The sequence below is a fragment of the Curcuma longa genome, chromosome 7, assembly GCF_044706935.1.
Source record: "Curcuma longa cultivar G26 ecotype Majalengka, Jawa Barat chromosome 7, ITB_CL_G26_1.1, whole genome shotgun sequence".
NCBI lineage: Eukaryota > Viridiplantae > Streptophyta > Magnoliopsida > Zingiberales > Zingiberaceae > Curcuma > Curcuma longa.
Genome location: NC_133867.1, coordinates 7,660,723 through 7,688,358, shown reverse-complemented (window position 1 = coordinate 7,688,358; position 27,636 = coordinate 7,660,723). Strand labels below are relative to the sequence as shown.

General features: G+C 35.9%; 2 protein-coding genes across 5 annotated transcripts; one reads left to right on the top strand and one right to left on the bottom strand.

The window, feature by feature from the left end:
• The first annotated feature begins 1,849 nt into the window (after positions 1–1,849).
• On the top strand, positions 1,850–18,844 carry LOC141831578 (uncharacterized). Of its 4 annotated transcripts, none has more exons than XM_074718965.1 (21): positions 1,850–2,284; positions 3,862–3,924; positions 4,929–5,269; positions 8,042–8,141; positions 8,226–8,303; positions 8,388–8,447; positions 8,540–8,644; positions 9,014–9,124; positions 9,350–9,391; positions 12,279–12,389; positions 12,469–12,662; positions 13,954–14,219; positions 14,319–14,434; positions 14,547–14,589; positions 14,678–14,769; positions 15,657–15,705; positions 16,360–16,430; positions 16,528–16,647; positions 16,900–16,985; positions 17,569–17,614; positions 18,621–18,844. In XM_074718965.1, exons 1-21 carry the CDS (start codon positions 2,009–2,011, stop codon positions 18,666–18,668), a joined length of 2,418 nt encoding a protein of 805 aa, XP_074575066.1. In that variant the 5' UTR covers positions 1,850–2,008; the 3' UTR covers positions 18,669–18,844. The 4 variants fall into 4 exon arrangements, with proteins under 4 accessions (XP_074575066.1, XP_074575065.1, XP_074575068.1 ...); XM_074718964.1 differs by having other exon boundaries at positions 14,316–14,434; XM_074718966.1 differs by having other exon boundaries at positions 2,085–2,284; positions 8,241–8,303; positions 14,316–14,434.
• A 931-nt stretch (positions 18,845–19,775) lies between these two features.
• LOC141831577 (putative phospholipid-transporting ATPase 9) lies at positions 19,776–25,419 on the bottom strand. The gene is made up of 12 exons (XM_074718963.1): positions 24,563–25,419; positions 22,848–24,193; positions 22,638–22,748; positions 22,236–22,512; positions 22,064–22,152; positions 21,865–21,973; positions 21,475–21,678; positions 21,267–21,392; positions 21,085–21,183; positions 20,818–21,009; positions 20,141–20,734; positions 19,776–20,062 (listed from the first exon to the last, which is right to left on the bottom strand). Exons 1-12 carry the CDS (start codon positions 24,959–24,961, stop codon positions 19,982–19,984), a joined length of 3,627 nt encoding a protein of 1,208 aa, XP_074575064.1. The 5' UTR covers positions 24,962–25,419; the 3' UTR covers positions 19,776–19,981.
• Between the last annotated feature and the right edge of the window lie 2,217 nt (positions 25,420–27,636).

Sequence of the window (27,636 nt, the reverse complement as noted above, 5' to 3'; positions counted from 1 at the left end):
AAGTTCTCTCTCATGCATTTCTTTATCATATCATGCCTTTCCTCTGTTCTGCTGCCTCACCAATCCTAGAGCTTTTACTGCAATGGTCCAGAAATATCAACCCCAGACACAACCATAATTTGGGTTCTTCCGTATAGGTATGAAATCAACAAACCTGAACTTCACATAATGCCTGTGATTATGCTCATCTTGTATCCCTTTTCCTAATGTCATTCTTTGTATTGCAATATTTAGCTTTTCCATAGTGTCCATGACTAAATTAAAGGAGTTTTAAGTAGCTGGCAAGGTAAAGAATGAAAACATTCAACTGATAGAACGTTTATATATGTTTTTGTTCATCTTGACAGAAGGTATAGTTTTGCTCGAAAAGGATTGTGGAAGGCAATGATATCACACTCTGGACAGAAAATGCTATCACATTCTGATCTAAAGCCATTTCTTAGGCAGATTACTTAGTCATTTTCATCCTCAAATTTTCAGGTACACATGTTTACTGAGGAGATTGTATCAGTATCAAGCGTACAGGATAGTCATTAATCACTGAGGATTTGTAATATTTATCGACTGAAATATGATATCTTGCACAGAATCTATTCTTGGTTAATGACTTAATTCTTTTCAGGAGTTTGTGGATAATACTATCCATGTATATATATAAATTATGATTTAAAATATATGTAGTTAAATATACGATTGATTTAGCAAAACATAATTAGTGAGTATATTTGCATTTATGTTTTTTTAGTTTGGTATACTTGCATCTGTAAAAAAATCACTATACTCCAAAAGGATAATTAACAATCTCATTCAACAACATCGATTGAAGTTAATTGTTTAAATTTAAAATTAATGTAAATTTGTGAATTGACTTTCATTTTACAATTTGAAATAGAATTGACTTATCAAAAAGCATGCAGTTATATTTTCATTAACGTACTCTTTTGCATACACCTGAATGTTAATATTCTATTTAAGATATTAAAATCTCAGGATATTTAAAAGTTTAATTTTTAAGGGGTAAGTCAATTATTTTTTTATTAAAATGTTCTCTTTTGAATATAAAGAAATACAAATGCTCTTTTTAATTTAAGCAGTTAATAGTTAAAATCATTCATTTTTAAGTTGTAAATTGATTGACAATAATTACTTTACATACAAATTATTAAAAAGGTAAGCTGTTTACAAATCATTTACAAAAAAAAGTTTGATGAATTTTATTTAAGATATCTAGATGTCAATATTGGTCAAAATTTAAATACATATTTTTATATTGTACATCATTTTACAGTGCAAATTGATTTATTAATCAGTTTCTATTTTAAAATTATTGATTTTGATCTAGATCAATATTTTGTTGAACAGATGCAAATTCGCTTATTCATTTAAATTTTAAGATTTTAATTATTTATGATGTTTTTATATGTATTTTAAAAAGAATATTTATATTTTTAAAAAGTTATTTTAATAAAAGAACATAATTTTAAACTATTTGTAAACTAATTTACATTTTTTAATCAAAGATATTCTAAAATCCGGATACCTTTTTTTAAAAAAGAATTTGTAGAAATATATTTTTGAGTATACTCAATTATAAAGAGCACATTTCAGTAAATTACCTTTTAAAATGTTTATTATATATATATATATATATATATAATTAGGTAAATTATAATGAACTGATAAAAATAAGGAGTCGTAACGCACTGTAAATAATGCCCACGTGCCATAAATGGCAGCGTGGTAAATATACTGTCGCCCGAACTTCTTTTTTCCTTTATTAAAACGCCACTAATAAAAATAAATAATATATAACATCGTAAATTCTATCTTCTTCTGCGGATCTGTCCCCCTTTCCTCCTCGCTCTCTCACATCACTCGCAAGAGCGAAGAAGGGCCAGCCTCGAGCGGCGATCCCTCTCCCGTCTCTCCCTTCCGTCTCCATCTCGATCTCTTGCGCGGCGACTAGATCCCCCACGCCCTCGCTCTGCTTCGCGATTCGACCTTTTTGATGCCCGATTTGAGGTCCTCGGGCTACTCCGATCCTGGCCCGGCGCGGGGAGGGGGCGTTCTGGGATCTCGAACCTACGATTCGAACCGAATGAGGGATCTTCCCGGAGGAAGAGGTGACCGGCCGCCTCCGTGGATCCATCTTTCGGAGGGCGGCGGCAGGGTCGGGAACCTGGCGGATAGGTTCTCTGGGTTGGTCTTGGGCGATGGTCGAAATGAGGGCGTTCACCAAATCATCAAGGCGATGGAGGATGCCGAGAGCACCATCAAGCAACAGGTCAGCTGCACGCGCTTTCTGATTTCACTGGAATCCTGGTTTGTGATCTAGACTTAGCTCGCAGGGCTGAATTCCCGTGATATTTGCGCCTTTTGAATTCTTTGACTGGAATCCGTATTGTGAAGTTCGTCCATTATCTTAGTTGTTATGCGTTTGGCTTGAGAAACGCCCCAATTCATCAGTTCATGATTTATCGATTGTTTATCAGCTGAACATTCAGAACGTGCATACTGGACGAATGCACGAGGGTTGTTTTAATTTTCTTTAGAATGAAATTTGAATTGTTGAAATTCTTAGGACAACAATCAGTGAATTTATTACAACTGCAATCCTGGCTAGTTTCTTTTGCCTTCTAAATCTCACTTATGATTGATGAATTCTCGTGCAGTTCAACTGACTTTTTTTACGTTATTAATTTTTTTTGTTTGAAAAGGAAATTCACATTAAATATAAAATTACTTAAGTGCGAAAATCATCACTGTGCTCTCAAAACATCAAAATTGGCTAGAGTTCTAAGTATGGTTAACTAATACATGAGCAAGTATCTCAAAGTACACTTTCATTCAATTACTAGTGATGCAGAGGCACAATATAAGCATCCATCTACATGATTAGATATAAGACATCATTTCTTCTTGTTGCTATTAAAATATTGATGAGTTGAAAACAATCTAAAAGCATAATGAAATGGATCCAACCTTCCCGCTGACCTCTACTCAATCTTAGCATTGTGCATGCAATTGAATAGAAACGTTGGTGATGCTAAAACCATCAAAGATTTTGGACCCATATGTTTCAACTTCTGCCAATGAATTATTCTCCACATAAACCCTTCACAACACGCATAAGGAAAAAGAAAGATGACCACAACAGAACCAATAGTCAGATGTAACAAATCACTAGTCAAAAGAAGACAAGCTAGAAGTTTCACTAGAAACATTTTTTATGGAAGATTCCCAAATGGCATTGCTAGAGTTCAATTTTTCAGACAAAGTACTCCATATTTTTTTATATCAGTTAGTAATTGAAATAGAAATATTTTTTTTCAGTATTTACTTTATTGGGTGTTGAAATGAACTCATATATAACTGTTACTCTACAATCAGATTTTTGTGCATCCCAATAACTTCAATATCAGTGTGATTTTCCCTTTAATTCCCACCCAAATATAAATTACACATCTAAATACTTAACATATCAGAATCGTTTCGTGTTATTTGACCCAAATTGTTGCACATAAATATCACTTGCTTATATTGACAGTTGATTTCAAATGGAGCTACTTGGCTTTGGAGTATTCTGTGGCATAATGCTGCTTGCTAGTCATGTCTGAGATTTTTTTTTGCACAAATTATGGCATTCAGCTCCATAGAGAAAAACAACAACAACAACATTAATTTTTTGAACTACTCTGTTCTATGTCTTTTTAAAACTAGTCAGTTCTATTATTCTCACTGCACTTTTCAGTAATTCTTTGTTATTTACTAAAATTTCTTGTTATCTATTGATTATGAAAGTGGCGTTAACAATAAATCATAAAGAACTTATCTTTTCTAATTAGTGCTGTTTTCTTGCAGTTGGAAGAGAACAACTTATTAAAGAATGAAGTCTTGCAACAAGCACGAGAATTAGAAAAATATGTAAGCACTCAAGACCACCATGCCATCCAGGGTTATTGTTCTAAATTGTTCCCTGTTATGTGGTATTAAGTCATGCCCTAGTATTTATCTTAGTATTAAATCAAGATTCAGTCTGGGATGAATTTTAGTTCTCAATCGCGCGGCATATCATCATTCTAAACACTATTTGAGCTGTCAATTATAATACGAACTAGAAGTTCACAGAATCATCATTTTTGGGTGCTTAGTAAGTTGTTTTAAATTTTAAGTGTTTCAGATGTGGATTTCCAACTGCCTGATAATGCAACTAATGAATGTTTAATGATACCCTTTCTATTATAACCGAAAAGATTCTCTTAGTATTTTAGTAGTGAATTTTTGTTGTTAACCTTGCCAACATTTAATTTTGAAATTTTGTGGGGCTTGGGCAGAAACAGGTTGCATCATTGTGTTGCTCTCTGTAAATAAAGTAGATATCTTTGGCAATCCAAACATTATACAGAAACTGACCTTCCATCAGACAGCAAAATCTTTGCTGATTTATTCTCATGTGGCTAGAGTGTGTTGGTTGATAATATATCGACGTCTGACATTTGTCCCTACATTTAATGTCATCTTAAAAAGTTTGGCATATGCGTGTGCTAATTTGGTTATTCTTTGCTTGTGCCGAACATAAGCAGGAAACAAACTTCTATTATCAAGGAAATAGTGGTGTTAGCAATGCAACTATATACTCCAAAGCATCTTTGGGCACTTATTTGTAATGGAAGATGTCAGAAAATTACTTTGTTCGTTTGTTTTCTTTCTATTTTAATCAGTTATAGAATAGAATGGTGAGATGCAAACAGAATTCCCTCAATGATTAAAACACAACACCCTCATGGTTAAAACTTAAAAAGTCTAGCTTAATAACTAGGTAATAATATCAGTGGCTTAATATAATTGTTACTTTATTTCTACAGTTCATACCTTTTTGATCTGATTTGAATAGTCTGTTGATGTGATCTTTCTCCTTTTCTTGTCAGAGGTCAGAAATCAAATCATTAAGGCCTGAGGTACCTACAAATGACCAGGTGGATTCCTATAAAACCAGTTATTCTAATTCTTTGGCTGGACACGAAGCAGAGAGGAGATGGGTAGAAAATCATTCACCTTTGAATCCTCAAACTATGCTTGTGCTCCATCAGAATGGAGTGGCTGGAAGGGAGGAACCAAATTTGGATTCTGGTAGTGTTAATCAGCACACATATGGAGGCAACAAGGTTAACGGTGACCTTAAAAAATTTCCTGGAGTTCATTCTGGTTTAGATAGTGCTGGTCCATCTCAATACTCTACACCATCCTCTAGATCCTTGTCTCCAAGCAGGTAAGCTAATGTAGAGCATGGAAATTTATAGTGTCAAATCTACCAAATTTGAAACCATATGCATAGATGTCACATCTTGGGAGTATACTTCGATTTAAAAGAAGATACTCCTCTTGGTGACAATTTGCTAGAAAACAATATCCATGACCATGTTCGTAAGAAATAGCATGTGATAAAGAGGGATCATATGTAGATAAAGTAAATGTGCATTTTATTCTTTTCTCAAGGTAACAAAACAAGTTTTCATTATGTAAGCAAAAACATTTTGTACAACAAAAGAAAATGCTATACAAAAAGTATCCTTTTATTCTGATTTTTTTTCGATAAAAGAAAGTACATCAGACTATGCATTAACAAAATGCTAAATGGCAAGAAATAAGTTAAAACACATTTATTCAACAAGATCAGTTTTTGATCTCTGGTATCTTTATGCATTTTTTTTACTTTGGTTTAAATTGGTAGAGACCTCAAGAATTGATCCTCTGTGACTGTAAAATTTGAGGCCAAGGAAAACACAGAGTAAACAAAATTTTTTCTAAGCAGTTAATTTAAAAAGATCTGCATGAATTATAATCTTGATTAAGAATTCAAGAAATCAACAAGAGTACAATTTCATACCTTGTAAAATTTGAGATTATAGAATAAGCATAATTTTATACCATGGTTTAAACCAATATAGACCTCTAAAATCGGCCTGTGTATGTAAAACTGGAAGCTAAGGAAGAGAGTGTGCACAAATTTGATAAGTGGGTAAATATAAAAAAATGTGTATGCATTATAATTTTAATTAAGAATTCAATAATCAATTAGATTATAATTCACATCTCAGAATTTAGGTTTTACTTAAGCATACAATACTCTTTTATCTTTAAATTATTGCAAATAGTCACTCTTGGATGCTCTTTTTTTACACACATATGTTCTTTTTTTTTTTGTCATTTGTTTTAGAGCAAGAATAACTACTAAAAAGTGAATTACTAGTGCTAGGTGCACAGGGTATAGGAGGTATCATTTGATACCTAGGCTGTAGTTTTTATCGGTGATAATCAATAATATAACGTAACAATCAATACTGATTGTATGCAACACATGCACTGGCATTGCATGTGGGTGGTTAAAAGCTCTAATCATATAGCTAGGCGCAAAGTATTCAATTTTTAGCATTTGTTTCACCATCTATTATATAGCCCTTCTATTCACTTTATGGTTCTCACAACACCCAGCACCTGTTATTCCACTTTTGAGGATATACATTTATATTCCTTTTCACAATTTAAAATGTGATTAGTTTTTAAGGGTCTAACCTATGTCACCATTTATCAAGCATTCAGCTAATTAGACCATGTACTTCTTTTGGTTGAATCTCTGCACAAACAAACATAAACACAGTAACAAAGATTTAGAAATCAACCAATATTCACGACCAATAGTTCTAGTCTTGATCCATCAATCACAATACAAACTAAATTGAAGTAAGATGAGCCAACATTAACAAAACAATCCCTAAGCTCCCTAAATTAACAGAGTAGCCAACATTAACACCAACACAACCAAAAACAGGAAGCATTAGAAGCAACAACTCTTTCAATCAAGGAAGCATTAGAAGCACTTACGATGATGGAGAACAACTTGGATGTCCTATCTGGACAATCGATATCTGTTAGTTTGAGAATAGGTACCCATTTAACAATATAAGCAAGAAAAAAAAACTCACTCTTACCTCAACGAAGCTTAAGCATGGATGCATATGGTAACCGGTCCAAATTGGTAGCAACGAAACAGCAGTTACTGCTTGAAATTAACCTAGGGAAAGAAAATTTTTATGGGATAAAAATAGAGTATCACACATAAACAGGAGGAATCTAAGGTTCAGTGACCCAATCTGATCGAACCTGGTTGCTCTCCACTCTGAAAGGTAATGAATGGATCGTCTCACTGATCTGGAAATGGTAGGAAAAGAAAACCCTAGCCATTGACAATATCACAGAAGGTGGATGATTCTTTCTTTGTGTTCGCAAGAAGAGGATCGGTCGCAGGGAAGAGGGCCACAGTGAAGGAGAGGCCAGGATGGAAGAGTTTGTAAGAGAGAAGATTGTTGCAAGGGAAAGATGGTGCTGCCGCGTATTGGAATAAATTGTCTGCCGGTGGATGGGAGGATCACAGTCCGGCCCAATTGGGAGGAAGTAGCTTGGAGTGAGGAGGCAATGTGAGAGGGAGAAACTAGGGATAAGGCTAATGGAGGAAAGAGGAGCAATGCAGGCAGCCAATTGCTTATAACGGCATCTCCGCACACTGGGTCAAGACAATGTCACAAAGAAGGGGTGAAGTTTGTTCAACTTTATAAAGGGCAGTCCGGTGCATGAAGCTCCCGTCAATGCAGGGTTCCACAAAATGTTCGGACCATATTAGATCTATTATACACAACTTTACATTGTATTGCAAGAGGATGTTTCCGTGACTCGAACCCATGATCACAAGGTCACACGACAATAATTTTACCATTGAGCCAAGACTCTCCTTCTTTGTTCAGCTCTATACTGGTAAAAAAAAGAGGCCAAATGGAGTGCGATTTGAACTCACTTAACCCTCAACACAAGGCTTAACCTGATGGCCCTACCAAAGACTAAATAGACCTTAAACAGACATCCGAAAGCTAAATTGTTGGTTTGGTTCAGCTTCGGTAGCTGTAAAATTTCAAAATTAAATCACAAAAAAATTAAAGGGATGTACATTCAATATATAATATAAGATGTCTTTTATTGCTCTTGATAGGCATCAAAAGGAAGGAGGAGACCAAGATCAGGGGTTCATTTCATCTGGAAATGTTTTGGTGCCAGTGTCTGGTCTCAATTCTAGTACTCTGTGGAAGCAGGTAGTTTCAGTTTCTTAAAATTGTAGATTTTTCAGCAATTTGCTATTTCCAGTTGTTTCTGAGTTGTAAAATCTACGTATAAAGGATCTTATTGTCAAGGTCAGAGAGCATGAAGAAGAGATTGCACAGTTAAGGAAGCATCTTTCTGATTACTCAATAAAGGTTAGGAGAGCTTGTCATGGTGCCTGCATTTTTCCTTTTGGTTGATCACTTTGAACCAATCAATGATTACTGCATTGTATATAGGAATCACAAATACGCAATGAGAAGTATGTTCTAGAAAAAAGAATTGCTTATATGCGTATGGTGAGCAACCTAATAGAGTCTTACCTTTTATAGTTTCCCTTCTAAATTTGTGATTGCTAATAGTGCAACATATCTCAAAATGACTATTGCAGGCATTTGATCAGCAACAGCAAGACTTGGTTGATGCTGCATCAAAAGCAATTTCATATAGACAAGATATTATCGAGGAGAATATTCGTCTAACATATGCCTTGCAAGTAATATTCTTTGCTTACCTCCCGGGTATATGTTGTGAAATATTGGATTTATACTCATAAGTTTGAGTGGCTAATATTAAATAAACTTTTTGCTAATTGCTAAAGAAATAGCATTTAGTTTCTTATGGTTCCATAGCCAAGCTGATTTATATTTTGTCATCTGGTCTATTGGACCAATGTAGATAAGAATGACCATCTTTTCTGGGTTACTAGTTAACCCATCCTCTTCTTGTTTGAGTCATGCTACCTTTGTCTAAAATTGGTTAATGGGCGACCTTTTTTTCTTTTTGTTGTTGCCGTGCTGTAGAAGTATTTTTGTAGTAATCAACTAACATTTGACATCTTTGTTTGATTGTCTTATCTATGTAGGCTGCTCATTCAGAGAGATCCACTTTTGTATCCTCTTTGGTGCCCATTCTGTCAGAACATGGTCTTCAGCCTTCTGTGGTTGATGCTCAGACAATTGTCAGTAATCTTAAGGTTAGGATATTTGGACTTTCTGCAAATAACATGGCAGGTAGCATAGTAGTGAATCATTGTTCCACATTGCAATGCTTGTAGATAATATAAACTTACTTTCCATTTGGCACATCTTTTTGTTTACTGCCCTTATTCATGGAGATATTTTCAACAATGTAAATCCACAGTTGCACAATATTTTTTATTTTCTCACCTTTTGTATTCCATATCATTTTACTATTGTAGGTTTTATTCAGACACATGCAGGAGAGACTGATCATTGCTGAGGTATCCTTTTTATTTATATATGTTGTGCTTTTCTCTTTATACTAAATTTTGTCTTATCTTGGTTTTCTTCTGAGATTTCACTATGGTGGTAACTTTGTTTAATGTTTTTTTCTTCTAAAAAAAACAAAATGTTGTTGATCAACAGATATATACAAGAGTAGCTTTTCTAATTCATTTATCCAAATATAATTAATTACTATATACACAATGATTGGATGCGCAACTCCTGTATGGTGCAGCGCTCAGCCAATATGAATAGTGTGTGATGTTATGGGATAGAGCTAGCCAGTTTGAGCTTGACATGTCCAAGAAGAGGAAAATGCAGCAACATGGAACAACTTGATTCTTTGATGGTTGGGTGGCTTGTGACAAAACATCATTGAAAAGGCTCATATCCTGAGGCCTATAAAGGAGAAGACAAGGAGTGTTTTAGCCAATTGGAGGATTGGGGATTGCTTATCATGCACCTAAGTTTTCTCCAACTTGGACATGCACCTACCCCTTCATATTGCCCTCCAACTTTTTTTTTCTGCTTTGACACATTAATCTTCAGAATCTTCTGTGTGCCACCACAATTGATCACATTACCCGAACCCATTAGTCATATCCAAGCACCTAGCTCAACTTATACTTTGGTCGAAACACTTGCAGTTAGCATGAACTGAACCCAGTTCAGATCCTGAACTCAACCTCTCCTCTCAACTTGAACTCCCATAGCCTCATTCCGAATTGAGGTCAAAGCTTGATTTTCATAGCTAGTAGACTTCACTAAAATATGTAATTTTACCACAACAGATTTGACTCTCTGCTTGTGGGAAGCCCTTGGCACTAGGCATGGAGACAAGAAAGTCGAAGAAGAGTGCCCTGCAAAGTTCACCAAACTCACAAGTGAGGTGGATGCTGAAGGAGGCAACCCAATAAGGAGAAGAGTAGCATGTGGTGTGTCTTCTGCTGATGAGGAAATTGTTTAACTCTGGCAGACTTCTAGGCCGCAGGGGATCCAATACTGGCCGACAGAGGCTAGGGAGGCAATGAACTTGTACCAGAGGGTGATGGCTAAATGTTTTAGTGATAGCATTCCCTGAATTGGAGAAAGAAACGGTAAAGCCACCAAAGTCAAGTTAAACTAACAGAGAATTTAAAGGGAAATGGTTCTGATGAGGAGAATGTGGTTCTGATGAGGAGAATGTGGAGTTGAATTAACCAAGGAAAAGGAACTAATATGTGCTAACTCTTGATGTGGAGAAGCCAAGTAGTGGATCAGAACCAAGAAGGGAGTGTCTAAGATTGGGTGTAATAAGGTACCCTTCATCTTCAATTTGCTGAAGTCAATACTTAGGAATTTTCAGATGCTGCATATATGGACACATATATATAGATCCTTCAGAGCATGTTCACGCCTTTATCTACCGATGTCCTTGTATGTCTGATGTTTTGATGTCTTCGTTTTCTCAATGATATTGAGAGGATAGTTCGTCGATAGTTCTTCAAGTTACTTCTAGGGGAATTGATGGGTGACTTTTTGTTATGAGGATATCAGAAGGAATAAATCTAAATGCCCCATAGATCTAGGTTCTTCTAGAAATAAAAACAAGAATCTGCTTTCATCTCAACCACGTTGAATCATGTTTACATTTCACAAGACTGATAAGTCAAGTAGGTAGATACCATAGGGATTATGGGCATGACACTGATGAATCTGTACATTTGAATATTCAAATTGGGGAGTCGATTCAGAAAGGACATCTAAAAAAGTTTGTTAGGCTTGAGAAGATTGAAAAGCCAAAAGAGGCAAGATTAAATAGGATATCGGTGCAGAAGCACATCAATGTTATAATTGGAGGACCGACCTTAATTGACAAGAGTAATAATAAGTCTAAATCTTATGTAGACTGTGGAGGAAGCATTCGTACTTGCTCTTCACTTAGAGCCAAAGTACAATTGGAGTTTGGAAGCTTACTGAGAGGATGTAGGGGCAGAACCATCAGGATGTGATAGTGATCTGAGTTTAAATTGCTAATTGTTTAGTCTGAAGGGTGATTTGGTTAAGATACCTACTAATTGATAAAATAACATATTTTCACTTTTAAATGGAGCTTTTGACCTTGCTTACTTATGAGGAAAGAAAAAAAAATTCAATAGTTTTGTTTTCCTTGGAGAGAATTATAGTAGAATTTTCCTTCTACTATGTCCTTGGAGGGAACAAAAGAGGGAGAGAGTTAAATTTAAAATTTTTATTTGTTAAAACATAAATAAACATATTCCTTCTGAGCATTGCTTTGGAAGGAAGCAAAGAGGAAGATGAAAGAAACTTAAAGTTTATAGGTTTATTATTTAAAAAATAAGCATAAATAAATAAATAAAATTATTAAAAATTTAAAATCAGATTTGAGCTTCATTGCATGCGAAAGTTAGATTTCTATCCGAATCAAATGGCACCTAGACAGTGAAATCTTAGGAAAGACTTCCCACTCTTTTCTTCTTTCCCTCTTTTTCTGCCAAAGGAAATGCAACAAAATTACCATTTGGAAAATCTTTCAGTCACCTTATTTGCATCCACTTCAGTCTAATTCTAGAAATGAAGCTTTAAGGATTACTGCTCTTATGAATGTTTTAATCCATCTATACTGAAGGAGTGAATTTGGAAGAAATTTACTGCTCTTTTCTTCTTTCCCTCTTTTTCTGCCAAAGGAAATGGAAGAAAATTACCATTTAGAAAATCATTCAGTCACCTTATTTGTGTCCACTTCGGTCTAATTCTAGAAATGAAGCTTTAAGGATTACTGCTCTTATGAATGTTTATGTTCATCTATACTGAAGGAATAAATTTGGAAGAAATTTACTTCCCAAAGCTGAATGAGCCTCACATAAGATGTACTTTACACAGGAAAAGCTGAAAGAGTCTCAGTATCAGATAACTCCAGTATATGCAGAGATATCAGACGCAAGCTTTCCTGCACAGTCACCTTTCCACAAAGTTGCACAAGTGGCAGTTTCTGTATGTCATGAATGCTTTCTTATTTTTGTTCGTTGCATAGTCTTCATACATTCTAAATTTTAATTTATCATTTTGCAAGAACAAGAATAGCCTGGAAATTGTGCCTCAACCAGCATATTCACATGCAAGGTCTCCAATTTCTTCTCCTAATTTCCAAACAAAACATGATTGGGAGACAGCTGGGATCCAAAACCAGCAACTTGGTCCAAGTAGTATTCCTGCAAAGGATCTGGAGCAGGACATTCCTGAAACAAGTGGTCCTTCCATGAGGAGGTCAGGTTTGATAATTATTTCTTCCTTTAGATGGCTTAATCAAAGTTTAAACAATTTGATTTGTGTAATTTTTGGTTGATTTAAAAGATGCATTAATGTGTTGTATAAGGTTCCTTCTCAACGGGGCTTGAATTTATCTTGGTTCCGGGAGTAACTTGTTATGCCTAGCAAAGTTCTATGAAATTAATGCAACAGCGCATGCTGAACTTCAGCCACAGATATACCTTTTCTTCCCCTTGTTTACTTGAAAGTATCACAGGCTTAGAATTGCTGCACTTTAAGCAACTCTAATAAAGAATGAAGTTTGAAATTGGTGCATCATGGTATCTCCAGATATTTAGATGTTATTATAGCATCTTCATTTATATTGACCACTTTTTTCTCTTGCACATGGTTTGGAATATCATTGAAACATTTTGTTCTGGTTGCTAATCAACACGTGAACAGGTCGAGACTAGCTGGATGAGGGTTGTCTCTTCTAAGACATGCAAGCACTCGGCGACCATCTTCTATGAGTGAGAGGATTCGAAACAAGTCCTCAGGGATCACTTGGAGCAGCTCCTTATAATTGGTGAATATCTTTTGTGAGCCAAGGGTTATGCGATGACTCGAGACAACTCCACAAGGACTGCATTGACTCACAAATAGCTCCTCAAGGACAACACCTTGTAGTGGAGTTCCACAAGGGATTTCTTTAGCTCGCAAAAAATTCTACAAGGAGTGTACATTCTCTGAAAGTGATTTCTTCAACCTACAAACAACTTTGGAAGGGCCAAAGTTTCAAACATCTTATGTCAACTGCGTAATAAACTGTGGAATAACATCTTCCCCCTCTGGCTCCAATTAGCCATCAGCCCCATGTGTGGATACTCCACCATATGTCAACACTCCGGCACAATACCGAAATCATCTCGTTCTAATTGGCCATCGAAACTCTAGCTTGAAATGAGATTTATACCTTGCTTTCTTACATCATTATTTGTTGCCAATAAAATTTGTCCACCTTTTTGGTTATTTTTCATTTTGAGATAAACAGAGTTCATCTTTGGGCTGGGATGTTGATCTGTTTGCTAGTTGTTACTCATTCTCATTGATCATTTTATAATATGATGTATCATTGTTGATCTTCTTGTTGTGAAATCTTGTTACGATACAATGGATATCTCTTTGTTATGAGACATTTGTGCAAGTATTTGTGCTAATCGGGGTTGTGCTTGTGGTGTTAAATACACGAATTATTCCTGATTCTGTGCCTTAAAATTTGTCCCGGTGTTTATTTGACTATTTGCAGGGATTACAGTACCTCCCAGGATGCTTCAGCCCAAACAAATCAAGGGGAAACTTTTACTGTTGAATCTAAAAGCCAGACATCTTTCAAAGACCCTGTTAGAAGTTCCCAAACTGATGAACCAGAACCAACTGTTCACCATGGAAAAGAACCCTCAGTTCATTGGGCTCCTGGAAACTCACCTTACATGAGTACAGGACAGGATGAACCAAATGCTTATTCTTACCTTCCTACTGTCCTTGAGGAGCCTAATTCTTCATTCTCCGAAGGTGCAGGAAAAATTTTTGCATCTCAGGAATTAAGGTTTTATTCCAGAATGTACATTTGGTACAAATGGAATTTCTAATAATTTTTGTGGTATGCAGCAGATGATGATCCACTGCCAGCCATCGATGGTCTTCGAATTTCTGGTGATGCTTTTCCTGGATGTGAACTTCATGCGAGTGGGTACTCGATCAACGGAACAACAAGTTGTAATTTCGAGGTATGCATATTAAATTTTGTCATCATCCCATATAATACTGTAGCATTTTTTTTCCTTTTGAATTATTGACTATGGAATTCAGTCCTATGACATTAGTTCTTTTATTCTGCAGTGGGTACGATATTTAGAAGATGGCTCTGTTAAGTACATTGAAGGTATTCCTTAACTTGGCCTGGATGTCTTCTCATCTTTTTTCCAGGAATTTCTAGTTCATTACATTTCTCTATATATCTCTCATGGTAGGAGCAAAACAACCGGACTATCTGGTTACTGCCGACGATGTGGACTCATACCTTGCTATTGAAGTCCAACCTCTGGATGACAGGAAGCGGAAGGTTATTTCTTATCTGTTGATGTGTGTGTGTGTGCGTGCATTTCATATTTAGTATTCATTCATGGTATAGCCTTGAACCCACTAAGTCATAAACATCATGCCATCATATGATAGCCTGCTTGAGTTGGAAGGCAGATCATACTCCACTCGACTTGGTTTCTCCAGTATCTCATATGATAGCCTACTTGACTTTGTTTCTCCTATCTGCTGCTTTGATTTAATCTGTGTGTTCTTTTAGCTAAGGGTTAGGAAAAGATAGAGACAAGGTTTTGGTTCACATCATTCATTCTGAGAGTTGAATAGTCTGGTACATGGAAATTAATTGCATGGTAGAACGTAATTAGAATTCTTTGTATCAGTTGGTTAGAGGAAAATGTAATTTTAGTTAACATCTTTTCACTTTGAGAGTTGTCTGGTACATGGAATGATTCAATACGTGGTACAATGTTTGAATTTTTTTCTCTTTTGTATCACTTGGTTTGAACAAAATGTGATTCTTTGGAATTTGGAGTTGATCCTTGTATGAATATGTGTACTTACAATATGCATACATTTGTACCAAATCATGATGCATGGTTGAATAATATGGGCGAGGTCATAAAATTTCCCTGTATCATACAACTTAGCATATTATATAAATATCCAAATGGTAAAAGCTCTGACTTTTCTCATTAATTTTAATGTTTCATGCTAAAAATGTAATGTGACTACTTCCCGATGTTGCAAGAAAAGGGGAATGATTCTTCTGATCTCTTTCAACAGAGTGAAATGTCTAAATGAACACTGGTTGAAACATTCCTGCATTATCCGAATACTTATTCCATATTAGTACTTCTATAATCCTGGTGATTTTTATTTAATCTAACAGACTATTTTTTCTTACTCTAGGGTGAACCTGTAAAGGTTTTCGCCAATGATCAAAGGAAGATAACTTGTGGTGAGTAACACGTTTTATTGGGTTGGATTATCTTTTCTTTTATATCATATTAGCCATTGTCATCACGAATGTTTACCAGCTTATTTTGCCTAAGTTTTGCCAATGGGGATGTATGACCTACAAAAGGTGTTTACATTCCGAACCAAGCAGCTTTTGTGTTTTGAGATGCGTTTGTTTGAGATTGAATAAGGTGATTGACAATCTGTCAGGAGTTAAGTCGGCAGTATATTTATTCTATAGAAGAAGACCAGTATACTGGTTTAAGCATCTGCAGTTTATTACAGTAACATGGTAGCATAAACTTTCATGTATAAGGTTTAGTTAAATTTATTTTTACCCATTTCATTTGACCTTCCTCTAGGATTGTTGTGGGATGATAGGAGGGTGAGGGGAGGGAAATGGCACAAATGCACATGTGATTCCATATATAATTTTGTGAGCCTTTCTCTCTCCCACCTTCCCTTCCCTTTTCTTCCTTGGTAAACTCAGCCCTAATATCACTTGCATATTATTTCCAGATAGAATTAACTATACTACAGGAAAGTTTTGTTAGTTCTTTACTGCCTCAGTTTTAATTATCAATCAAATGTTTTACTTTTGATCTTTAAGGCAATTATACAAATTTAGTTTGTTTCCCTCCTTGTTTGTCTACAGATCCCGAAATGCAAGAGAAAATTAAGAGAACTTTGACTATTGGGCACACAACTTATGATGTATCATTATCGGTACTTTTCTGCTTTCCTTATTTTTGTTCCTCTGTGATATCATGTACAATACTAATGCTCAAGAGCTATACCTGTTTCACATGTTAACTAATGCCAGACTAGATATCTTGATATATGGGAAACTGCAATTTTGGCAATAAAGAGAGAAGGCTACAGCATAAAATGTATTGGGCCACGTGGTGGTGTTGTTACAGAGAAGTTTCAGCAAAATACCACAGTAGGATTTTTTATTTGATTATGTATTTGGCTCTAAGTGTACTCTTTTCTTATCCTTCCTCTCTACACGTTTTTTGTAATCTTATGCTCTTATTTTTGATTTAATCTCAGAATATGTTCAGTTATAGTTGTTTTTATCTATTTTTTTGGCCTTTTTGATTTAATTCTACTGCATGATATTGTTGGTTAGGTTAGTATCTTTGAACTGTGTTGAAGTAAAATTCTGTCATTGATTATGTTGTGCTTCCTGCAGATCTCCATTCCATATGGACATCCCACAGAGTTTCTAATTCAGGATGCTAGCGGGGAGTATCTACTAAAAACAGAAGAGAGTAGTGTGTAAGTTAAAAATATATCTGTATACACCACTTCTAGGTTGCTTTATATTATATGTAATTGTGAAAATTAGGATTCTCATTGCACAAGTAGTTCCCTTTACCTGGGTTTATTATTTATTATTGCTACTTTGCAGTTGACACCCTAGAATATGAATTATCCACAATTAGTTCCTTAATACTCTTGCACAAGTTGGTTCAAAGATATCATCAAGACTTATCTTAAGGATTTTGCTAGGACTATTGGAGCTGATAAACATTGTGGCAATCTCATTTGATTGCACTTTCAGCCAATCAATGTCTATCTGTTTTGTCATCTTGTGAAACACTAGATTATGAAGGGAGAATGATTGATGTTGGTGTTACAATATTTCTGATATTGTATTATGGGAAAAATTAAAAATCACACATTAACTTTATTTATTCATTATGCACCCTAGAATATAAATGATTTATAATTAGGTCTGTAACAATATGAATACTTTTTTTCAGCAATATATTACTCCACATGATACTTGGCACTATGACATGCACAATTTAGCTATCATGATATCCACTCTCTAATGTCTTATTGTTGAATTTTTCAGGTTGAGAGATACCATTGTGCTGACATTGAGATTATTCATAGTGATGGTACCTACTTAACTAAATACATTCCTAATCGTCTTTGCACTGGTCTTTTTTGTCCTTGCTATATCAATATGCCAAAGCTGATCACTTGATGCGCCTTATTTTTTTAGGTTTACAAATTTTTTCTTTGCTCTAAGATACAATTCATTTATTCAGAAGCTAAATAAGAAAACCTGAATACCTATTTGGAAATTGGTTTATTGTTGGAAGGACAACAATATCATGAGTTACTGTAATAGCATGTAGTTACACTGTTCAGCTTGGTCTTCTCTTTGTTTTTGAAGATATTCTATCATAACCCTCTGATGCTTACTATCTTACCATCTTTAGTGAGCTTACACTAATCAACCTGCAAACTAACCACTTAACGTGTTTCTTTATACATTTTTGCGATCGCACAATTTTTGAAATAGTTGCTTTGTAATCTCTGCATCTTGAACCCATCATTTCCACGTTGTGCTTCCATTGAGAATGTAAATTCTTTGTGAGATATCTAGCATGCAATAGGATATTCCAAATAGGACTCCCAATAGCATTTAGGAGGCACACAAACTGTATCCCAATAACGTTCGCACTTCATTCTTTTCTAGCTGTTTCAAATGATTTAGTGTTTCCAATTTAAATTATAAAATCAGTTGCAGTTGTATGAATATATTCCAAACACATGCAAGCTTTTGTTAAATTGTGATTGGGTGATAAACAAAAGCTTATCATGTAAGTAGGATTTAAGAAAGGAACTAATCTTCTTTTCTACTCATCTCGTCATTTCCCCTTGTCCTTGCTGAACTGGCTTGACTTCGGTATGTTGTTAGTCATCAATGATAATGAATTGGATCTTTCTACATCTTTTTGGCCAGGAAAGACTGATATGAGTTTATTTATCCATAATTTTATTTAATGTCGTTTGTATGAGACAAACCTATGCGCCTTGAATTTTCTTTGGCAAAATGGTAACCATTCTTGTAACCTGTTCAAGCACAGCTAAATGAGGTTTCCACTTGCAATGCAGGCTGGTGAGAAAAGAAAAGGGAAGAAAAAGGGTCTATTTTTCAAGTAGAGTTTACTAACAAGCCAAATGATCGATGTATATTTGTTTTTTTTTTCCTTTTTTTTTTTGGTGTTGTACACGGTGTACGCAAGTGAATTGCTGAGAAGGTAATCACTCTGTGCTGCCATTGTGTAAAATTTATTTATCTATTTTATTTTAGCAAGAGGAAGCTTTCTCAACTTAAATTTGTTTGGATTGGATATACCCTAATTTATATTACGTGATGTGTAATAGTAGCAAACTTCTTAGGTTAGTATATTAACCAACAGGGAAATTAGTTCATCATGTTTATACCAACTAACACGATGCCAATGCTATGTCCGTACAATTATAATAAACCAAAAGAACAGATGCAGCGATATGTAAACTTTTGAAACATCATAATTTTTTGGAAATCTATTTGTTATCCTAGGTTAAAAATATCATTTAAAGTTTTGAATATTTTTTATTCTTTTATTGGGGTTATTTTTATCTTTTACATGACCATTTAAATTTTTATTTGGTTGATGTTAGAGATGATCTTTGTTTTTGAGTTAACGTTATTCAGTTAAATCTAAAAATGAATTTTCTACGTTTAATGATTTTTTTATGTCTTCTACGTAAATTTTTCTATTAAAATTAGTATATAAAATAATCATTATTTTATTTGATATCAAAAATTTGTAGAACGTATGCTCATAATAAATCATTAAAATATTTAAGTATTCTAGGAATATCATATTCTTTTGAACAGTTAAATATCCATTAGGGTTGTAAAAGTGTTAATGAATTGAATAATTCGTGAATAACTAAATAAAGATAAAACTTTTATCAATACACTAAATAAATAAATTTTTTTTTAAGATAATAAATAAATTTATATTATCCCATCGAATAAATTTTGATAATCAATCAAATAAATTTAAATATAAAAATTTTAAACAATCAAACAAACTTAATTAAGAGTTTGATAACATCTAAACGAATTAAATAATGATCTTTCATTTTTTTTAAAAAAAACCTATATTTTTTTAATATTGTAAATATAAAAAAATCATAAAATACTTTTAAAAAAATATTTTCTGCTAAATAGACTAAACCTTAACCAATTAAGACCATGGCACAATCATGATCCCATACAATAACTTCACGCACTTATTGATCAGAAGATGTAGAATTAACAATTAATGCGACCCAAAAAGGATCATAAATCAAAATTTACAAGTTTATATCAATTATTCACTTCTCTACGAATCCAAAGGAGCTAATCATACAACAGCAACAACGCTTCTACATCGAACAACACCCTCGACGACGGCGTCCTCCGCCCTCGCAAGTCGTTCTCACCTGGCATACGCGTTTTGCTCAAGAACAAGTGCTGTCGATCCGCTTCGAAGCAGAGTTTGTGCAGAAGCAACGGATAGCTGTACAATGAGCATCATCAACTCAGTCGATTATGGTGTTTGAACTGCATGGTGCACTTTCCTTGTAAACTGACTAACCTTCACGTCGAGTCGAGCAGAGACCCCGACAGTCGTCGGTCTCACTGATCTCTGTCGGATCATGTGACAGTACTCAGGATCCTCTGCCTTTCCCTCGTACCTTATCCACTGAATCATGTTGTGGTACATGGGGAAGAATCGCATCTGGATTGCTGAGTAACTGAAGTAGGGAACGAGGGCGGCGGCGACGACGAAGAGTGTGACGATCCAGTAGGAGGGGGCCGGCGCCAATCCCTCGATGAACACCGAGTATGCAGTCGTCGATATGGAGGGAGGAATGGCTCCATAAACGACCAGAAACAGGTACCATACGGCGATGCTTCCCCAGATGAAGACGTGTTGTATCAAGGTGAAGTAGGTGATGTACAAAGCCATTTGGCAGTTGACGACCCAAACTACACAGGTGTACACGACGGCGCCGAGTATCTCAAGGCCGACCACCTGACCACCTCGACGGAAGGCCTGGTGCTGCGTAGCGCTCGTACACAAGAAGAAGATGATGTTGGCGTTGCAAAGGCCGAGGAACATCCAGCCGAGGATCCGAGACCAGCTGAAGAGAACATTCTGTACACCTTCTTGGTAAAGCATGGGGAACTAGTTGTTTGCGTAAATGTCATCATCAGTTTTTCTTTTCGTGCATTATCAGATGAATTGGACAATGTCGAGAATTTAATTACCTTCAAACAAAATCTAGCTGAAACGTCTTGGTCGAAGACCCCGAGAGCGATCACTGGAAGAGAGGTGAAGATGACATTGTACAAGGACAAGAACCAGTCGTTGTAAGCAGTTTGTCCAGAAAAAGATGCGTGCGCCTCGTACAAGAAGAGTGTGACACCGAAAGTTATGTTCTTGTAGAAGAAGTAGCATATCTGCAAAATGTGGGAACGTGTCAATTCCCAAGTTGGAAAGAAGTGATCAGAGGGAGTAGAGATCAAAGATCAAACCATGGATGAAATCCTCCGGTAACACCAGTGCCCGTGCACCAGTAGCAAGCGCTCTAGAAAGCGAAACTGAGCAATAGCAACATCACTGGACATGACAGCCTGAAAGTTATGTACTAGACCTATTCAGAGTAGAGTAATGAAGATCTCAAGAACATATATTGAGGCTAGTGATCCACACTGACCTGCATTCCTTCAGCACCACTGATTCCAATCCCAATATCAGCTTCCTGAAGCATGCCGACATCATTGGCGCCGTCACCGATTGCTAATGTCACCTTACGAGTACCAGATTTTACAAGACGTGTGACCTGAACAGTTGAGTTGAGTTTTCCATCAGATGAGACCGTGAAGATTAATGAAGAATAGAGCTAAGAGATCTGCTAAACTCACAAGTGCCTTCTGCTTGGGAGAAGACCGGCAGCATATGACAGATGCACATCCTATTGCCAGCTCCAAGAACATGTTCTTGACATCATCTTCCAAAGCATATCCAAGTGACTTCCCATCGATGATCAAGGCAAATGAATCTGTACTTGATGAACCTAGGAGTTTCTTTCCTTCATGTATGTGACGGATGACACTTTCCTTGGATGCCTGAAACACCAATACCAGATTTGCAGATTGAACTAAATCAACAAGCTCCTTTCAAAGCAAGCTATACATTAGTAACAAATCGAATAACATGAGGTTGGTCAGCATATTAAAAGTGCCTAATTGAATTACCAAGGCCTCTTCAGTAGCTATCAAATTCCCATTGGAAATAAAAATATACTGAAGTACCTTAAGAATGGCTTCCTTGTCCCCATCTTTCTCCAATTGAAGTATTTCTGGTGATTCCAAAGTAATTATTATCTGTATCATTCCTTGCCGTAAAAGACTACACGCGAAGCTGCAAGGTATACCAAAGTAACTATGAGATGCATAGAGACAAACACAACTAAGTAGTCTAAGCAGGAATGGAACAGAAGCATAAGCATACCCAATATTGATGGCTGTTTCCATCTTGTCACCTGTCAGTACCCATATTTTGATTCCAGCTTGGGCTAGCTTGTCGATGCATTCAGGAACCTGTGAACCATTAGAATTACAGGAGAAAATGAATTAACATTGTGTGATAAAGAAACAATGATTCAAGAACCTTTGATACCCACTCCATTTTGCAGTTTGTCTTCAACAGCTGTGGCACCAAGAAGAATCAAGTTCCTTTCGATCATATCTGCAGCTTCCTCAATCTTTTCTTCTCTATCAGCACTGACTGAATTCTTGGCTGCTGTGAATTTCTTGTCGAATTCCATGTATTCTTCTTCATCGAGCTCACGGTATGCAAGAACCAAGGTCCTCAAACCAGCATCAGCATACTCATTGATTTGCTCTTTGGTACTTTGCTCAAATTCTCTCCCATCTTTTGCAAGCCTCTCAAACATCACACTGAACAAGTAAACAACCTAATTTATACAGACTATTGTACTTACTGTGTGCATATTAACCACTGAAGTGGTTACTAAAAATTGAAGGGAATATAAGAAATGGCAAAAACTAAGCAATTTACAAACCTGTCAGCACCTTTACTAAATAGCAGTAGCTTCCCTTCTTCATCTCGAACTATAACTGACATACGCTTCCGCGAGCTACTAAACTCCAAGATATTCAGTAGAGTATATGATCTGTCAGAAAAGATCATAAACTTAAGTTTCCACTAGTTAGAAATATTCCGGAATCACATAGGACATAATGTGCAAGAGTTACCATATGATGTTTCTTACCTGTCGATTAGTTTCCCTGACAATGGATCCAGCTCATGCAGAAAGATACTTGATTGTGTCCTCTGATAAAACTCAAAGCCTAGTTCCCTGGCAGCAACAACAAAAGAAGCCTCGTCTGGTGATTCAGCTTCGTATGATATCTTTCTTGTCACCTCATCAACTTCAGGTATGACAGTATGGCAGATCGCCAATAATCGAAAGAATTTATGAATGACATCAGAGCGAGGCTCATTAATCCAGTTGCCATTCATGATACGCTCATCAGAGAAATTAAAACCTTTTACAGAAGGTTTTGCAACCACATGATTTCCTTCACTTATTTGCTCAGTATCTGGCTGATCGACCAGCGGTGCTCCTTTCCTTCTAGCCATTGCTCTCTCAACTTCAGTCACACCATGTCCATAAGCAGTTCCAGCAATTGAGCACTTGATAAACTCCATTGAGTTACAAGTTAGAGTCCCAGTCTTATCTGATAAGATTGTGTCTACTTGACCAAGCTCCTCATTCAAGTTTGATGTACGAGCATGAGCAGGCTTGTCTGATTCTTCGTGGTACATCTGGATATCTTGATTGATAAAAATGCTTTGCAAGATCTTGACTATCTCTATGGAAACATATAAAGAAATAGGAATGAAATAACCATACAACATCATAGCTGTTAAAAAGTGCAGCACTGCTGCACTAGCTGCTCTATCTGGATCAAAGTAAATTTTAGAATCATCCGGTTCGAGGTACCATCTATTGTCTCGGCGCGAATCTTTCTTAGTCCATATGCCAAAGAATACTGAACCAACAAATGAGATGAGAACTAGGAATGACAGTAACAGGTAAATAATCCTGTCTAATTTTCTTTCAATTTTGCTTCTTTTGGATGGGGGGCTTGTGGCATTCTGCATGACCTTTGTGTCATGACCTGTGAAAACAACAGCACCATAAATGTAGTCGGTATTACGCAACTTTGAATCCCTAAGAAGAAGCTGCTGAGGTGCAAGAGAATATTCTTGGTCCTCATACTCAATGGTTCCAACAAAAGAGTAGAGGTTTGCATTTGGATCTTCACACTTAATTATTGCTTTGAACACACTAAAATCAGTATCCGTTTGCAAACCTGCAGTCACCTCCAATGACTGTTTTAATTTCAAGTTTGTTTCTCCATCAAGGTTCATAGTTTCAACATAACATATGGCATCTTCGTAACTGGATGAAAGCAAAATAAGGTCCGCGGGAAAGAATTCATCCTTCTCTACCTTGACAATATCACCAACTCTAAGATTCTTCCACTCTGTGTCACCGAACTTGCCTTCTCCCTGATGTACTTTCACCTTTCTATTGTTCACCTCCATGTCCTGTAGAAGAAGTAATGTTGATTGAACATCAAGAACAATAGTTCAAACTAAATTATAACTTCAAAGTTGCAATTAAAGAGATCTATTGTCTAGTGACCATTTCTATTATACAAGTTTGTCCAAAGAAGCTGCAATTACTTCAAATGTGCAGGTAGACAAAATCACACTTCAGCTATCCAACTTTGCAATTACTTTGTGCATGGAAAATAAACTTTTTCTTTACTTGTTGAATCGGAAACATCAATCAAGCACAACAAAAACTCATCACATATCGCTAAATGAAGCAAAGGAATAGCATAGCGTCTGAAACAATATAATCCGGCAAGCCAACAGTTAGACAGCTTAACGCGAAAAGAGCTAGCAAGCGACCTGCTGGTATCTCCGCCAGTCCTCGATGGCCTCCTTCAGCATCGTCGCTCCAATCACCACAATTAGAGGGATGATCGCGCTGACTGCAGTGTACGGAGACAAGGGAGTGAAGGCAAGGCAACCTGCAACCAGAAAGTACATGTTCGCAACTCTTCTGAACTGCTCAAACAAGGACTTCGGCAGGAAGGTGGCCAAGGTGTACTTGGTGGTGGAGACATAGTTTGATACATAGTCCAGGTCCGTGGCTCCGAAGCAATCTGGATCATTGGCGAAGGCCACGCGCGAGAAGCCAGGGCCTCCAATCTGGCCTTGGCCTTCCTCCGGCCTGGCCCTGCCACAAGTAACGAAGGTGTACAGTTTACTGAGGCGAAGAAGCCTTCTTCTACTCCTTCCTTCCATTTTCCGTCCACCAGGCCAAATCCGGAAGGTATAGCAAGGAATTCGAAGATAGAGAGACGACGAAATCCACAAATAGAAGCCTCCCAAAGCGAGGAAAACTGAAGAGGAGAAAAGAGGGGACAAAAAGTATGCTCCTTTAATTCACTGGAACTAATTCAAACCCTGGTCCCCGGTAACAGGGCCATCGCAAACAACCCTCCTCTGGAAAAAAACTTGCAAAGCTGCAAAACCTAACCCCATTCCATCTCCTTCCAGTTCATGATCGCCACAGCTACGAGATGAAAAGGTAGAAGAAAGAGAGGGAAGCAATAACAAGAGATCAAACGTAAAACTCCACGAAATAAAAATCAGTCCTTTTAGATTCCAGAAACACAATAATTCGCCGATGGCAGCCTTCTCCACAATGGACGTCGCGGCCGACGACGGGAAGACTTCGAAACTACAGAGCGAGTTGGGGAATCGCTTCTCGGAGAGGGACAGCAAGGCGAGATGGATTAACCCGCAAGGCAAAGTCAAATCCGCCAAACTGGAGCTATCGGTGCCCAAATGGAGTCGCGATTTCTAGAAGGTCAACAGGGCTTCTCCTGGTGAGAGCAGCCACAACTAACCAGCTTGCATCCAACGAGAAGCCGCCACAGCTCTCCCATTGCGAAAGCTGCGTTTTTTATTCCGCGATCCAGCTCTCGCCTCTCTAGTCGCCGCCACGAGGGGATAGCGGACGCGGAGGACCACGGCAATCTCGGTTGCGAACAAAACTACGAAGGAAAGGATGCACGTAAAGGCTTCCCACCTGCTAAACTTCGATCGGAGAAAAAAAAAATGTCGAATCTTTTCCATCTTCTCGTCCTCCAACTCTCCGAGAGTTCTTTACTGATACAGTTAAACGGTTGAGCAGGGATAAATTTTGTTGTTATCGTTAAACGCCTACCGCTTTGGCCACTCAGTTTGACTTTGACCATCCGATTTATCGTTATTTATATAAAATATATTTTTGTAATTTTAAAATTAAAATTTGAATTATATACTAAAAACCATTCGAATTTGAATCAGACCTGATAAGAATATATACTACATTTTTTTGATGGCGAATTAATTCCGAATTCATTCCTAAATATTTTTAAAATTCAGTATATTCGCACTGACAAATCAAATAAATTAAATGAATAATTAATGGCATCGGCGTGACGGAGGAGGTAATTAATATTATCGTGGACTCCACAAAATATTTTTAAAAATTAATTAATTATTATTTTTTAAGCATCCAGTGTCATGCTGAACGTGAGATGATTATTTAATTGAAACGATCGCATTTAATTATTTATCCAACGATCGAATTAATAAGAGGAGAGATCTACACATGTAAATGGAGATCTGAATCATAAAATAAATAATATATATTCATAAATTATATTGAATTTTGACAAGTATTGAAGTTTTATAATAACATTTAAACTTTTGCCTTATTTGTTCAATTTAACCCTTTGTTTTAATTTTATTAAAGTTGATCGTGCATTAATTTTGACAAAAAGTATCGCATTAAAAATTTATTTTTAAATTTGTATTTTTTATTTAAGAAAAAAATTATTTCTAAACTTATATATATATGTTATGTCTTCATCAGTTCCTTAAAATTTTGCATTATATATTTTAAAATTATTATATAATTCCTATCATTTATTCTTGACATTTTTTCTTAAAAAATATATTTTTAATTTATGTTTTTCAAACGTGTTTGGGAGAGCACGTTAGCAACTTTAACAAAAGAATCGATCCGTATATATGCTCTTTAACGATAAATTAAAATGGGATACATTTTATGATTTATGAAAAAAAATGGTATTCTTTTTATTTATTTTTGCCTTTATTCTAATTAATTATTTATTTTGTATTTCGAATCTAACAGGACCTTATTCATAGTCCTGTCGAAAGCAACATAACGAACAGCAATGTCGTATACATTTATATGAACAATGAGTAAATTATATTTCTTTACTACAAAAAAACTAATTTATAATTTTTAAAAATTAAGTATTTTGTAAATCTATAACAAATTATTATTATTTATAAGTTTAAATTATAAATATTTTATCAATTTGTTCATATATCAAGTATACCATTATATGATCTATATTGGCCTCCCCTTATACTGCATTTTCCATAGCAGTCAGTTATAATTTTTTGATTTATCTTTTTACAAGTAATCATATGAAACTGTTAGAATAATAGATTTTATCTTTTTCTCTGATAAGTCAACCATGCCTGAATATGTATTCAAAAATTTTAATAAAAGAATTCAATAGGCATTATTAATCATAGCCGTCAAGATTTTATCTTGAAGACAAACAAACAAACAAACAAAAATTTGACAAATGAACTTGACTAGATGGCACGACTTTGTGGAGTGGACAATTCGATTCAATCTTTTAGGGGGGACGAATTATTCCAAAGCAAGTCCTCCTCGAGGAGTAATCCAATTCCTAGAGGACAAAACTAAGGGAGAGGCAAGGGTATTCATAAAGAGATCAAAGTAATTAATAAAAGTATTTTTATTTTATTTTATTTTATTTTTTGGAAAGAAATTAATAAAAAGGAAAACTCAATGTCCAAGACAAAACTAAGAAAGGAATGTGATACACATCTCTTGAGGATGGAGGATGGCAAGAATATCCTTTGCT

Excerpts from the sequence above, each read along its gene's own strand:
- LOC141831578 (XM_074718964.1), top strand. The coding sequence starts at position 2,009 with ATGCCCGATTTGAGGTCCTCGGGCTACTCCGATCCTGGCCCGGCGCGG. Across the intron at positions 8,304-8,387 it reads TTTCTGATTACTCAATAAAG|GAATCACAAATACGCAATGA; the intron begins GTTAGGAGAGCT and ends CATTGTATATAG. Across the intron at positions 14,435-14,546 it reads CAACAAGTTGTAATTTCGAG|TGGGTACGATATTTAGAAGA; the intron begins GTATGCATATTA and ends TTTATTCTGCAG.
- LOC141831577 (XM_074718963.1), bottom strand. The coding sequence starts at position 24,961 with ATGGAAGGAAGGAGTAGAAGAAGGCTTCTTCGCCTCAGTAAACTGTAC. Across the intron at positions 22,513-22,637 it reads TTTAGTAAAGGTGCTGACAG|TGTGATGTTTGAGAGGCTTG; the intron begins GTTTGTAAATTG and ends TTACTTGTTCAG. Across the intron at positions 20,063-20,140 it reads CTGCTCGACTCGACGTGAAG|CTATCCGTTGCTTCTGCACA; the intron begins GTTAGTCAGTTT and ends CTCATTGTACAG.